This window comes from Drosophila serrata, unplaced genomic scaffold, assembly GCF_035046125.1.
Source record: "Drosophila serrata isolate PLE 108 unplaced genomic scaffold, ASM3504612v1 contig_347, whole genome shotgun sequence".
Classification (NCBI taxonomy): Eukaryota; Metazoa; Arthropoda; class Insecta; order Diptera; family Drosophilidae; genus Drosophila; species Drosophila serrata.
The window spans coordinates 423,002-434,130 of NW_028257245.1; the positions used below are offsets into that span (position 1 = coordinate 423,002).

The 11,129-nt window shown below is 34.5% G+C and overlaps 4 protein-coding genes across 4 annotated transcripts; all 4 read right to left on the bottom strand.

The window, feature by feature from the left end:
* Positions 1-1,609: 1,609 nt before the first annotated feature.
* On the bottom strand, positions 1,610-2,126 carry LOC110179054 (uncharacterized). The gene has a single exon (XM_020946413.2). It carries the CDS (start codon positions 2,101-2,103, stop codon positions 1,738-1,740), a length of 366 nt encoding a protein of 121 aa, XP_020802072.2. The 5' UTR covers positions 2,104-2,126; the 3' UTR covers positions 1,610-1,737.
* Positions 2,127-5,368: 3,242 nt separating this feature from the next.
* On the bottom strand, positions 5,369-6,098 carry LOC110179058 (uncharacterized). Its single transcript, XM_020946418.2, has one exon. It carries the CDS (start codon positions 6,003-6,005, stop codon positions 5,502-5,504), a length of 504 nt encoding a protein of 167 aa, XP_020802077.2. The 5' UTR covers positions 6,006-6,098; the 3' UTR covers positions 5,369-5,501.
* A 1,457-nt stretch (positions 6,099-7,555) lies between these two features.
* On the bottom strand, positions 7,556-8,427 carry LOC110179057 (uncharacterized). Its single transcript, XM_020946417.2, has one exon. The coding sequence runs from the start codon at positions 8,163-8,165 to the stop codon at positions 7,677-7,679; it is 489 nt and encodes a 162-aa protein (XP_020802076.1). The 5' UTR covers positions 8,166-8,427; the 3' UTR covers positions 7,556-7,676.
* An 801-nt stretch (positions 8,428-9,228) lies between these two features.
* On the bottom strand, positions 9,229-10,791 carry LOC110179062 (uncharacterized). Its single transcript, XM_086838201.1, has 3 exons — positions 10,087-10,791; positions 9,746-9,880; positions 9,229-9,683 (listed from the first exon to the last, which is right to left on the bottom strand). The coding sequence occupies exons 1-3, from the start codon at positions 10,433-10,435 to the stop codon at positions 9,310-9,312; spliced, it is 858 nt and encodes a 285-aa protein (XP_086694327.1). The 5' UTR covers positions 10,436-10,791; the 3' UTR covers positions 9,229-9,309.
* Between the last annotated feature and the right edge of the window lie 338 nt (positions 10,792-11,129).

Genomic DNA, 11,129 nt, shown 5'->3' on the forward strand with positions numbered 1-11,129 from the left:
ACATCCGCACTCATAAGTGAATAAATAAATTAGCTAAACGAAGGCAAGTCGATCAAATAGAAACTGACCGAAAAGGTAAACAAGCGCCGAATGACAAATGGCAAGTAAACACAAATAAAATGGTAACGAATTACAGAATACCCTGGAAAAATTAGTAAATGAATTCTGTAATTAAAAATAAAATAAATACAGGCGAGAAGAGTTAAGTAAATCCCAGATTAAGTCTCTAAGAAGAGAGAATCAGATGTTATTTATCTTATGGTTTTAGTAGGTCTATTTTAAGCTTTTGTTATATATTTTGTCATTTAGCAAAACTAAGTTTATTTCAAAATCTTTTTAATTAAATATTTTTATATGATTTTTGTATTAAACACAACTAAGATGATTAAAAAATCTATTAAGTTTAAGCTTTTGTTACATGTTCTGTCACTAAGCAAAACTAAGTTTATTTAAAAATCTATTTAATTGAATATGTTTATATGTTTTTGTATTAAACAAAACTAAGTTTATTTAAAAATCTATCAAATTGAAAATAAAAATTTTTGATAATTTACACTAATTTATTTTAAATTTACATCAAGATCTACTACGAAATAAATCATATTTAATTAAATAAAAAGCTCTATTATTGTGATGGATTCACCATATCATATACCCTTATTATACCAACTCCAACGCCTCCATTAAAATGTAGTTCACTTTAAAATATATATCATTATTCAACAATTGGTTCCCAATGATCTCTTTCTCTTCCCTCCGATCTCTGTACGAATCGTAAACAATCTGTGAGAAATCACTTTAAAATTATAGATTCTATTCGTCATGGTGACTGATCATCATCGTCTATATAATTTTCATGTCGGTTGATTGAGGGTTTAGAGTGAGTTTCAAGGGAAGAGTTTTATTTTATTTTGCCATCCACAATCCCCAAAATGAATGTCTCACATTTCTGCACACGATTCGAGACAAGTTGTTGTATTTAGCGGAATCACTTTGAATAATTACGATTCAAATGTAAATCACTTTACGGTTTGCTTTCTTTTCAACTTATTTATTGCCCTAAAAGTCACCGCCTTTGTTTTCATTTTTCCCAATAACTCAACTTGTTTTTTTTTTGTTTGATTTCCTTGTTTTTATTTTTTGTGATATATTTGTTCTTTTTGTTAAGAGGCTAAAAAGAACATTGAACTTTTGAGGGGGGTCTTTTTTGTTCAAGTTTGGGTTTATTTTATTTGGTGGGAATAATAATGAAAATCGAACTATAATAATATAAACTTTGCTATTTTAGTTTTTAAATCTATAAGAGAGTAAGAGAGTAATATGTAGATTTACTTTTATATATAAGTTCAACATTTTCTATTTAAGTTATATGTGCTTTTCCTATATTTGAACTAGTTTTCATGAATATTTTCGTTTATATTTCTTTAAACTCTAAACTCTGATCACTTTGCTTATCTATAAATATATATTCCAATATATATTCCTTGACCTGGGGGGTTTTTCTTTATTTTTGCCTTATGTCTGTCTTGATTAATTAGCAAATCTGTGATTCCCAGCTAATCCCGTCTTATCAGCGCTCTTAATTAAGTCGCAAAATACAGATCACGAGTTCCAACATCACTTGATTACGCATTTATTCATATAGATCACAAGAAAAAAATATAAAACAAAAGTATGAAATATTATGCAACAAAGGGAGGGAGGGACTGAAGGACTCCTCCAGGATTTCAGGACTCCTCACAGGGCTGGTGGTGGTGATCCACCAATGGGGGCCAGTGGCACCTTCTCGGTGGGAGCATCATAGGCAACCGGCGCCTTTGGCGTTGTGGAGGCTTCATCCGTCAACTTGTGCTTAAATTCATCATATTTCTGGGCCACCGAACTGCCAAAATCCTTGGCTCCCTCGCCAATCTTATCGGCGAAGGGTTTGGCAGCATCCGCCACATCCTTGGCCCCCTGATTGACCTTGCAGCCCAAATTCTTGAAGAAATGCGTAAAGCCACTCTCATCGGGCGCCTTCTCATCGTCACAATCGCATCGCACTCCGGCGATGGCAACCAGGAGCACAAGTCCAATCAGAGAATAAACCACAAACGATTTCATCTCGACGCTTTCAGTTTGAATTCACGACTGAATCGTCGTTGGGTCGCAACTCTCACAGATAGCGTTCTCTGATCCGAACATTATTCCTCCCCCCTGCCCGCCCCACCTCCGGTTTCTCTCAGTGTGAAACAGGTTCCGCTTCCGAGCTGCCCCTCCTCCGGTAATAAATCTCAATCAAGTTGCGTTCGTGTGCGATGTTTTGTTTAGTATTCGAATTTCGAACGAATGACCGGCCTCACTCAATGCAAACTACTCCTAGGTTTGTTGTAATAGAAGCTAAAAAAAGTGACAAAAAAACAATGCATTCAGTTTTATGGAAGAATTACTCAGATAACTCAAAAAGAACTCTAAAATAAATAGCTCAAAATACTTCATAAAGCAAGATCACTTAGGAATCAATTTTAAAACAAATTATGATACGTGTAGTTTCAGCTTTAAAATTCAACTTAAAAGAAAATCTTATATGAATTGATAAGAAGTAAGATGAGTAGCTCAAAATACTTAATAAAACAAGATCATTTAGGAATCAATTGCAATACAAATTAATTGTGGTTCAAGCCTTAAGAATTATCTTAAAATGAAATCATATATTACTCTATGATAACTCTAAAAAAAGTAGCTAAATAATACTTAAAAAAGCGAGATCACTAAGGAATCGATTACAATAAAAATTAGTTTTAGCGTCATCTTAAAATTTAATCGTAAAAGAACTTCATATATATTTTTCAGAGAGACCCTTTCTTAATTTAAAAATAAAATCGATTTTGTTTGAAAGCTATCTGATATAGTATTTCGATTTTTATAAAAATTTACACAAAATTCCGGATTAATATATAATGGATAAATATTAAATTTGATGAAAATCTTTTGAAAACTGGAAAAGTTATAACATTTTTTTCTTAAAATTATCCGATCGTTCCTATGGCAGCTATAAATATATATGTATATATATAGTCCACCGATTCCGCATGCTCCGATTTATATCCTAGTAAAATTATATAGACGAATAATTCCATAGTTTCATTCAAATAGTCTTAAATTTGTTCCAAAACAAATCTCGCACATGCGACATATGATTCCCAACTGGTTCTAACATCCCCGGAACGAAGTGACTGCTGCCAGCCAAGTCTCAGAAATGTGTTGTGTTACAAAAGTTGCAAGTCATTGTTTATTGGTGTTCAAAGTTAGTAACTGATCATACGTACTCAGTGGTCATAGATAATTACTGATCAGAGTTACTTACTGGTCATAGATACTTACTGTTCAGAGTTACTTAGTGTTCATAGATACTTACTGGTCATAGATACTTATTGTTCATAGTTAATCACTGATCATAGTTACTTAATGTTCATAGTTACTTGCAGTTGAAAGATACTCAATGATCCTCTATCGTTGCTATGGCAGCTATATATATATATGCATATATATATAGTCCACCGATTCCGCATGCTCCGATTTATATCCAAGTAAAATTATATAGACGAATAATTCCATAGTTTTATTCAAATAGTTTTAAATTTGTTCCAAAACAAATCTCGCACATGCGACATATGATTCCCAACTGGTTCTAACATCCCCGGAACGAAGTGACTGCTGCCAGCCAAGTCTCAGATATGTGTTGTGTTACAAAAGTTGCAAGTCATTGTTTATTGGTGTTCAAAGTTAGTAACTGATCATACATACTCAGTGGTCATAGATAATTACTGATCAGAGTTACTTACTGGTATAGATACTTTCTGTTCTGAGTTAATTACTGATTATAATTACTTACTGCTCATAGTTACTTAATGTTCATTGATACTTACGGATCATAGTTAATAAGTGATCATAGTTACTTACTGATCAGAGTCACTTACTGATCAGAGTTACTTAATGTTCATACCGATCATAATGATCATAGTTATTTATTGATCATAGTTACTTTCTGTTGAAACATACTTATTGATCCTCTACATTTAACAACCGTTTCTCTTCTAGTTAAATTATAATTATAATACCCTGCAAGGGTATAAATATTTGTTTAAAGTCAATCTAAAGCTTATGAAAATAAAGAAACATATTCATTTAAATAATAAAAAAAAATTTTAACTTACTTAAGTTTTACTTTAGCTAAATTCCTGCCTTAGAACAGCTCAGTGGGAATTTTGTCTTTGATAAATTATTATTTATTATGCAATAGAAATTGAACCAAAAACATTAATTAACATGATCTCTGCATATTTCCATGTGTTTATATTAAGTTTCTTTATTTCTTGTTAAAAATATTATTATTATTATAAATAGATTATATTTATTTATAATAACAATAGCACTTTTTTTACAACAAAATTCCTAAAAATTACTTTACAAATTGTAAATTTTAAATTACAATCATGAACTATATAATAATGCAAATGTCACGCAGGTGCTATTATTATTTCACACAATTTCATCACTCAATCAAATAATATTCGCACCTGAGAGATTATCGTGAACAATTTTGTTATATTTATGGCTTTATAATTCCACATTAAAACTTTAATTTCGAGGGAAAAATAAACTAGAAACTTTTGTAAATATAATTTAAATACATTTGTGGCACTCTTTTTTATTTTTAAATTAAAAACAACAAGTAATTCTTTTAAATTGAAGCTCTTTCCAGTTTCTTTTCTAATTTTGGGGCACAGGGTGGTCTTAGTTTAGTGGAATTTTGCCCATTGAAGCAACATCCCCGATGATCCCGCGTCGAGCAACCCCATCCTGACCAGGCCACTGCCTGGAGAGATGATACGGAAACCAGGAGAAGCACCACAACGAGGAGGAATCTGAACAGGAGCTGCATCTTCATCGACTGGAGATTGGCAAGTGAATCTCTAGAGGCAAAACTCTGAATCACTTGACCGCAGATCACCATTAAAACCGGCTTCCTCCAACTGACGAAGATTGCAGCAGGGCTTCCGTTTATTTTTGGCCAGAACAGAGGAGAAAGTCAGGTAAGAATCTCATATTAACAATGACTCATTGTCGCTGAAAATGAAGCTCAAAGAACTATAAACCAAAATGCTTTTGAAAACGAGTTTCAGAGATCAAGTTATGCTTCATCAGGTGTTTCTTTTGTTTGTTTTGTAAACAATTACAAAGTGGTAAAAGTTGAAGAAAATGTTATGTTGTATGTTGAGAATATAAGTATTTTTTTATAGTTAAGCAAAAAAGTATCTAAAAAGGTTAAGGGAAACATCTTCAGCATTATTTCCACAGACTTTTAGAATAATAATCTCTTTATATATTTACTTTGCTGACATTTAATAATGACAACTATCTTGATAATTACAATAAATAGGAATGGCTTTGCCCCAGGGCTAGCAGTTTTATTTAGTTTATATAAATATTTTGTTAATATATGTATTTAACCACAAAATTTACACTACTTCATTGTCATGATCCTCCATCCAATCCATATTAACGGGTGGCGAAGAGGTGGTCATCTCTTCTTTGAGCTCATTTTTAATAGAACTTGAAGGTTGCTCTGTCTCGATGGTAGTGCTGGTGCTGGAGGACACTTCCTCGGGATCCTTGATCTTATCCTTTTCGGTATGTGAGTTGGCTGGCAGAGTGAGCACAGTGACCAGCATATTGAAACGTTGGAACAACGATCTAGTCACATCTCGAGCCTTTTCCTCTAGTATTTTGGCCTCCTTCTCAATGTTGGCTATCCAGGGTTTGGCCTTCTCCAGTGTACATTGCAAACTATGCACAAATTTGTTGACCTCACTGGGACTTGGAGTGGTGGTCAGTGTCTCCAGGTCACCACCTTCCAAAGCCTTGGCCTCACCACCGCAGACAATAGAGGCAGCTTGAAGTTGGCCAAAAAGACTTAGCCAGAGGCAGGCCACAAGGGCTAAAAACACCAAGGAATTAGTCATCTTTTGGATAATGCAAATTGAACAAGATATTGGATATAGGTTTTCGATTGTCGTGTATACAAGTCCGTCGCCGTTGAGGCACCAAACGCAACTGAAACCCGTTTGCAGCCGCCGCCACTTGACCAAGTTCTTTGGGTATCGCTATCGATGTCTTTTTGGGCTTGGCGAGAAAGTCGTCGGGCAAGTAAAATGCATTTTTCGACTCTCTCGAAGAGCAAAGAGATCTCAGAGAATTTTATAGAGAAATTCTCCAGAATTTGGAATAGAGAAATGTATGCACCTGATACACTTGAAACACTTGAGGCAATTGCAATGGTGACTAATCCATCAGGCTGGATCATCACTCGTCACGTCTGCCTCAATTGGGGAATTAAATTATTTATTTATGTTTATAAGAAACTAGAACTAGAAGCTTAAAGGGGTTTAGTTTTTTTTTTTTTGCGATTAGTCATTGGAATAAAATTACATAAGAAACACAATAAAACTGCTTGTTTATTTATTATTCTTTTGGAAATGCATTTATTTAGGAAGATATTTTTAATGGATACAATATTTGGAGGTATATTAAAGTTATGAGAGCCTTTTAGATATAATTAATTTATTGGCTTAAAGTTAAATTTTTATTAGTTTAATTACTTATAAGTTTGTAGTTCTGTAATGGAGACTTTTTTAAACCATTTAAATATATTTATATAAATAAATTAAATTAATTAAATTAATTCAAACATTACAATTATTATTATCACATCCAGCTAATAAAATATGAGTTTTATTTAGTATACATTTATTTTATTATACATTTTATTAAATTCAAAATTTTTACATAATAGATAAGAAACTAACATTAAGGTCTCTATTATGAATATTAAATAAATATAAATAAAAATCGATGACTAATAGTTCGGTATTAGTCACCAAAACATAAAACTAGTGGCTAACGTAATCAGAGCTTCCTTTAATTCAGGGCTTTAACTAAATAATAATATACCTATAAATTAAAATTTGTTAAAATTGTTCAAGATTTTGGAGAGTTTTATACGATAAAAAATGATTTGTTATTAATTATTCCTACTTTTCTAGCAATATTATTATTATTTCTATATTCCAATATAATGTAAATGCATTTTCAGAAACCTTTTATTTACGCTTAGATAATTCAGATTTTTGAGCTTATAATAATATTTAATCATAATCAAAAGACTTTGTTTATAAATATTAAATTTCGTACTTAGAATGAAATAGAGCTATAGGTAACATGTTGTATAAGTAATAGAATGAATTACAAAAAATATTCGAATTAATTAAAAATACCTAAATTCATATTTAACAGGTTACTAAAGTATTCAAAATGTTGTTTAACTTTATAAAAGGCCTAGTAAAAACAACAAAAAAAAAAGGAAGGAAAACAAAAGCTATTCCATAAGATATACATGTATTTATATATTCCTCTCTCAGGTACAATTGTAGCTATAGAATAAAATATGTTACATTTCCCCGTTGCACAACTCGAAGCTTTGTCATCTCACATTCCCAAAATTAATCACGCACAATTCAATTCACTTTCATTTTTTTATTTACACAAAAAAAAGCACATGGAAGGAAATCAAGAGAACAAAAAAAAAATAATACAAACTTAAATATTTACAGGACGAGGGACAGGAATTTCAAGGACTACTTCCTCAACTTGCTGCAGTTGCCCAAGGCATCCAGGATATGTCCATGGCCGCATTGCTGTTCGCCCTTAAGGATGTCCGGATTAATGATCTCCACATTGGCCAGAAAGCCACGATCCTTGCTCATCTCCTCCGCCGAATCCTTGGCCAACTTATCACGGAAATCATCAAAGCGATCCTTGAGATCACTGCCCAGCACCTTGGCCTTCTCCCCGAGCTTCTGGGCTCCCTCCTTGAGCTCGGCACCCAAATCCTTGGCCTTTTCGCCCAACTTCTTGGCACCCTCCTTGATGTGACAGCCCACGTTCTTGAAGAAATCCCTCACTTCATGCTCGGAACTGGTGCTGCTGCCGGTGATCTCAGAGATCTTGTCACCCACATCGCTCAGTCCAGGTATTTTATCCTCGCAATCGAAGAGACCTGCCTGAACCTGGAGCAAAACTCCAGCTAGGAGAAGGAGGACGAACGATCCTTGCAGGTTATGCATCTTTTAGATTCTTAATTTCCAAGTTATTCTTCTTCTGCTGTGGTTCCTTTGGCTCCTGTTGAAAACCAGACTGAACGTTGACTTCTCGGTTGAGACTGACCTGCGCGCCCCGATTTTCAGGCATTTTATTCGCCTCGGTCGTCGCCTTTGTGTGTCACTTGTCACTTGCCTCGCATTTTCTCGACTTGTCGCCGTCGGTAATTCAATTTGCGAGCAACAACAATCATCAGCATATCGTGCCCAATTGTGCGCTGATTTATCTCATCTGGACAAAAGGGAGAGACCCCTATAAAGATACAGATCATTTTGCACAAAGATATGACAAGAGATATAGTATCTCTGGCTGTCGGAGACAAGCTGGTCACACTGGGATAGTCGGGTCAAGGCTGTCACTTAAGTGTATATATCCCTGATCCTTAAGAGTCTAAAGTCCTTCAACTATAATTCCTAAGTTTACCTAAAAAACGCAAGGGTGCCATAAAAACATATACCACTTTGGTCACACTTAGTCCTTGACATCAGGGTTCTTTAAGTAGCCTGTCTTTGGGTTTTATTCCTCATCGTTTTTAACTTGATTTTGATTATAAAGTGACCTTATTTAAAAAAGCATTTTAAGGAGATTATTGGTCATTGGTCACACTGATCTAGCAAAGGTCAAGGCTGCCCAAACTATTATTGATTCCTATTCAATTCTCTCCACTCGATTATTATTATCTCCCCAAGTTTGTTTTCTTCTGACATTTTGAAGCGTATTACGCACTTTTTTTCACCGAGCCGGAAGCTCTGACAAATATGGAATATAAATAGATTATAGAACACACATATAATATAGTATATAGTATTCATTCAATTGATATTTGCACACAAACGCACTGATCTGGAATTGACCCACAATGGCACGAGCTACAAGTGATTGCATAACAATTGGCGAGGCTGAAAGTAATTCAACTTTTGCTACTAATAGCTGAGAGATGAGGCATACAAATAATAAAGAACTAAGATAGTTCCTGCATAGCATATAAAGATCTGTTTATTTCCTTTTAGAATTTGATTACCTTAGGCATTTAGAAATACAAAAAACATCAATATTATTTCCGCAATTTCCCATTTTATTACAATTTAATTTAGGAAACAAACTTTTGGATTAATTCCAATCGGACGGATCATTGTAGCCAATGGATCTAGTTTCTTCCTCATTGTTAATATCGGTATCATCATCGTCAGTATCATCGGTATAATCTATTTCAGTATCGAAATCATCGTCACCAGTATCCTCTGCCAGTTCAATATCATCCTCTGGATTTGGTGTGGCTTCATAACCAGGCTCCTTTTGTTCGGGTTCGGGTAAAGGTTCGGGTTGCATTTCTGTTTCGGCTTCCTCTTCTTCTTCTTCTTTGGGTTCTGTGGTTTCCGGTATCACAGGCATTTCCGTTGTTGTAGTTGTTGTTGTTGTTGTTGAATCTGTTGTTGAAGTTGTTGTTGAAGTTGTTGTTGAAGTTGTTGTGGTTGAAGGAGCACCTGAAATTTGATTTAAATAAGAATTTTTAAACTCTGTAAAAATATTTCCCTAAGATTCTTACATTTTTCAAGAGTGGGATTAAATTCACAATCATCTAAAATTGGCTTGGGAGTGGTGGTTGTGGTTCTAGGTCTCAGTGTAGTAGTAGTGGTGGTGGTTTTTGTTGCTGGAACTGTTTTTTTGACCAAGCCTTTGCCTGAAAAAAATAAGAAAATATTGATTTAGAAATCGAATTCTAAAGTGGGAATTTTTGTTTACGTCAAGAACATGATGCTGTAGCTTCATCTAATCTTATAAAATACTGAATTACTTGGATTACTGGCAAATGAAATGAATCACTTGCTCAATTATTATACAATTTAAATATTCTATATGATATAATTGTTATAATAAAAAACCCACACTCATCGAGACTTGGATTAAAGTCACAGCGTATGCGCCAGTCCATCTCATCCTCGTCTATGGTGGTGACTACCTTCTTGGGTCGCTGGATGAGATATACATCCTTGACCTCTACAATTTCCACCTCCGGATTTGTGGGTGACACACGTCTCCTTATGTACCTCCTGTGTGGCCTGTCTGGCAGAGAGCGAGCCTGCAGGACCTCCAGGCCGGTGAGAGCCAGCAAAAGGATCAGGATGAGGGATCTGCTCATGGTGTTGTCTGCAGCTCGACTATTCCCAGCTAATGGAACTACTCTGGCTCGACTGTCGCGGAAGCTTATCGTTTGTGATAACCTTCTGACCTTCATCTTCTCATCACATCTCGTTTCTTCTGGCAATATGTATGTGAGAGCTCATCGCGTGTGTGTTGCATACTTTCAGACTTAGACCCCCTTAATTTGCGGCTCACGCCTCGTGACGATGCATCAATGTCCGCATAAATTAGATTTTTGGCCAACAAATTAGCCGCAAACATAATTGCCATGAAGGAGGGAAAAGTCCCGGAGAGAGGCCTTGTGGAAATGGCACAAAATATTGTATAGGAACTTGGCACACTGTCGAGAAGTCAATGGGGCATATCAGCATTAGCTTCGAATTTATTTAAAATATATAACGAATATAATATTAAAATTAAATTATATATAATATACACTCTTTAAAAATAAGAAAATTTATATATATTCTTTTAACCCGATATGTAATTGATACTTTCCCAATTGTATCTCATTGCTTTCTAAGCATTCTCGGCAACTGAATCACTTTGCAAGTGTCAGCAGGATCCCTCAGCTGATGAAAAATATGCTAAAAGTCATTTTCTTTTGCTTTATTTGCTTTTCTTTTTCTTTTTTTCTTGACTTTTTTTCAGTTTGTTTGTCATTTTTCAATGGCAAAATGAACCGAGTGTGTGTGTCTATAAGAGAGTGTGTGCAAATTAGCCGAGCAACGGCGGCCACATATGTTTCAGTCATTTCCCAATAACATAACAGAAAACCGTGTATTTTC

Bases quoted from the DNA above. Each gene is read 5' to 3' on its own strand.
- LOC110179057 (XM_020946417.2), bottom strand. From the start codon at position 8,165: ATGCATAACCTGCAAGGATCGTTCGTCCTCCTTCTCCTAGCTGGAGTT.
- LOC110179058 (XM_020946418.2), bottom strand. From the start codon at position 6,005: ATGACTAATTCCTTGGTGTTTTTAGCCCTTGTGGCCTGCCTCTGGCTA.
- LOC110179054 (XM_020946413.2), bottom strand. From the start codon at position 2,103: ATGAAATCGTTTGTGGTTTATTCTCTGATTGGACTTGTGCTCCTGGTT.
- LOC110179062 (XM_086838201.1), bottom strand. From the start codon at position 10,435: ATGAAGGTCAGAAGGTTATCACAAACGATAAGCTTCCGCGACAGTCGA. The intron at 9,881-10,086 runs GTGGGTTTTTTA...TATTTTTTTCAG, and splicing joins TAATCCAAGTCTCGATGAGT to GCAAAGGCTTGGTCAAAAAA. The intron at 9,684-9,745 runs GTAAGAATCTTA...ATCAAATTTCAG, and splicing joins TAATCCCACTCTTGAAAAAT to GTGCTCCTTCAACCACAACA.